At 48.2% G+C, this 1,403-nt stretch overlaps 1 protein-coding gene across 1 annotated transcript in view; it reads left to right on the plus strand.

The window, feature by feature from the left end:
* The window catches only part of SLC5A11 (solute carrier family 5 (sodium/inositol cotransporter), member 11), a 74,033-nt gene that overhangs the window by 55,380 nt on the left and 17,250 nt on the right, over positions 1 to 1,403 (plus strand). Inside the window, exon 11 of the mRNA XM_011987964.1 lies at positions 1,018 to 1,153. Within this exon, the coding sequence (XP_011843354.1) occupies positions 1,018 to 1,153 (136 nt within the window). The remainder of the gene's footprint in view (positions 1 to 1,017; positions 1,154 to 1,403) is intronic.

Genomic DNA, 1,403 nt, shown 5'->3' on the forward strand with positions numbered 1-1,403 from the left:
TTTTTTTTTTTGAGACAGAGTCTCACTCTATCACCCAGGCTGGAGTGCAGTGGTACGATCTTGGCTCATTGCAACCTCCATCTCCTGGGTTCAAGTGATTCTCCTGTCTCAGCCTCCCAAGTAGCTGGGATTACAAGTGTACACCAATGCACCCAGCTAATTTTTGTATTTTTTATAGAGATGGGGTTCCACCATGTTGGCCAGGCTGGTTTCAAACTCCCAACCCCAAGCAATCCTCCTGCTTCAGCCTCCCAAAGTGCTGGGATTACAGACGTGAGCCACTGCACCTGGCCTCCTTTGCCTTTTTAAGGAAGAAATTCCATGGAGAGGTGTGGTTGGATTGCCTTGGGGACATGCTTTTCCTTAATGGATCATGGTAGCCAGAGAGGTGGAATAATTCTGTGAAGGACTTTAATTGGCCAGGCATAACCCCTGGATAAAAGAGTAGGGAGGGAATAGGGTGGGTGTCTTAGCTACCTGAATTAGACCACAGGGACTGAGCATAGGAAAGAGATGTTTCTTCAAACACAAGCGTGGCAAACCAAGATCCTGAGTCTCCTACACCTACCAAGAGGCTAAACACACCCTTTTTGCCTTAAGAGAAAGCCTTTTAATACAGTCCATTCTCACACTGCTGATAAAGACATACCCGAGACTGGGTAATTTATAAAGAGGGTGAATGGACTCACAGTTCCACATGGCTGGAGAGGCCTCACAATCATGGCAGAAGGCAAGAAGGAGCAAGTCACGTCTTCCAAGGATGGCAGCAGGCAAAGACACAATGAGAGCCAAGTGAGAGGGGTTTCCCCTTATAAAACCATCAGATCTCACGAGACATATTCACTACCATGAGAACAGTATGGGGGGAAACTGCCCCCATGATTCAATTATCTCCCACTGGCTCCCTCCCACAGCATGTGGGAATTATAGGAGCTACAATTCAAGATGAGATTTGGGTGGGGACACAGCCAAACCGTATCAGCATTCCCAGTTTCCAACCCCCTTGATCTTTTCCAGGTGATTGTCCAGCGGACCCTGGCTGCCAAGAACCTGTCCCATGCCAAAGGAGGTGCTCTGATGGCTGCGTACCTGAAGGTGCTGCCCCTCTTCATAATGGTGTTCCCTGGGATGGTTAGCCGCATCCTCTTCCCAGGTGAGAACACAGCTAGGGGAAGAGGTCATCGGTATGTGAGTCTCAGACTGTGAATTATTCTAAACATATTATTAGAAGCCTCAAGAGAATGTGACTACAATCCTTTCTCTCTTTTTCTAAGACAGAGTCTCATTCTGTCACTCAGGTTGGAGTGCAGTGATGCAGTCATAGCTCACTGTAACCTTGAGCTACTGGGCTCAAGCAATCCTCCCACCTCAGTCTCCTGTGTGGCTGGGGATACAGGTATGCA

Source organism: Mandrillus leucophaeus, unplaced genomic scaffold (genome assembly GCF_000951045.1).
Source record: "Mandrillus leucophaeus isolate KB7577 unplaced genomic scaffold, Mleu.le_1.0 Scaffold32, whole genome shotgun sequence".
NCBI classification, from domain to species: domain Eukaryota; kingdom Metazoa; phylum Chordata; class Mammalia; order Primates; family Cercopithecidae; genus Mandrillus; species Mandrillus leucophaeus.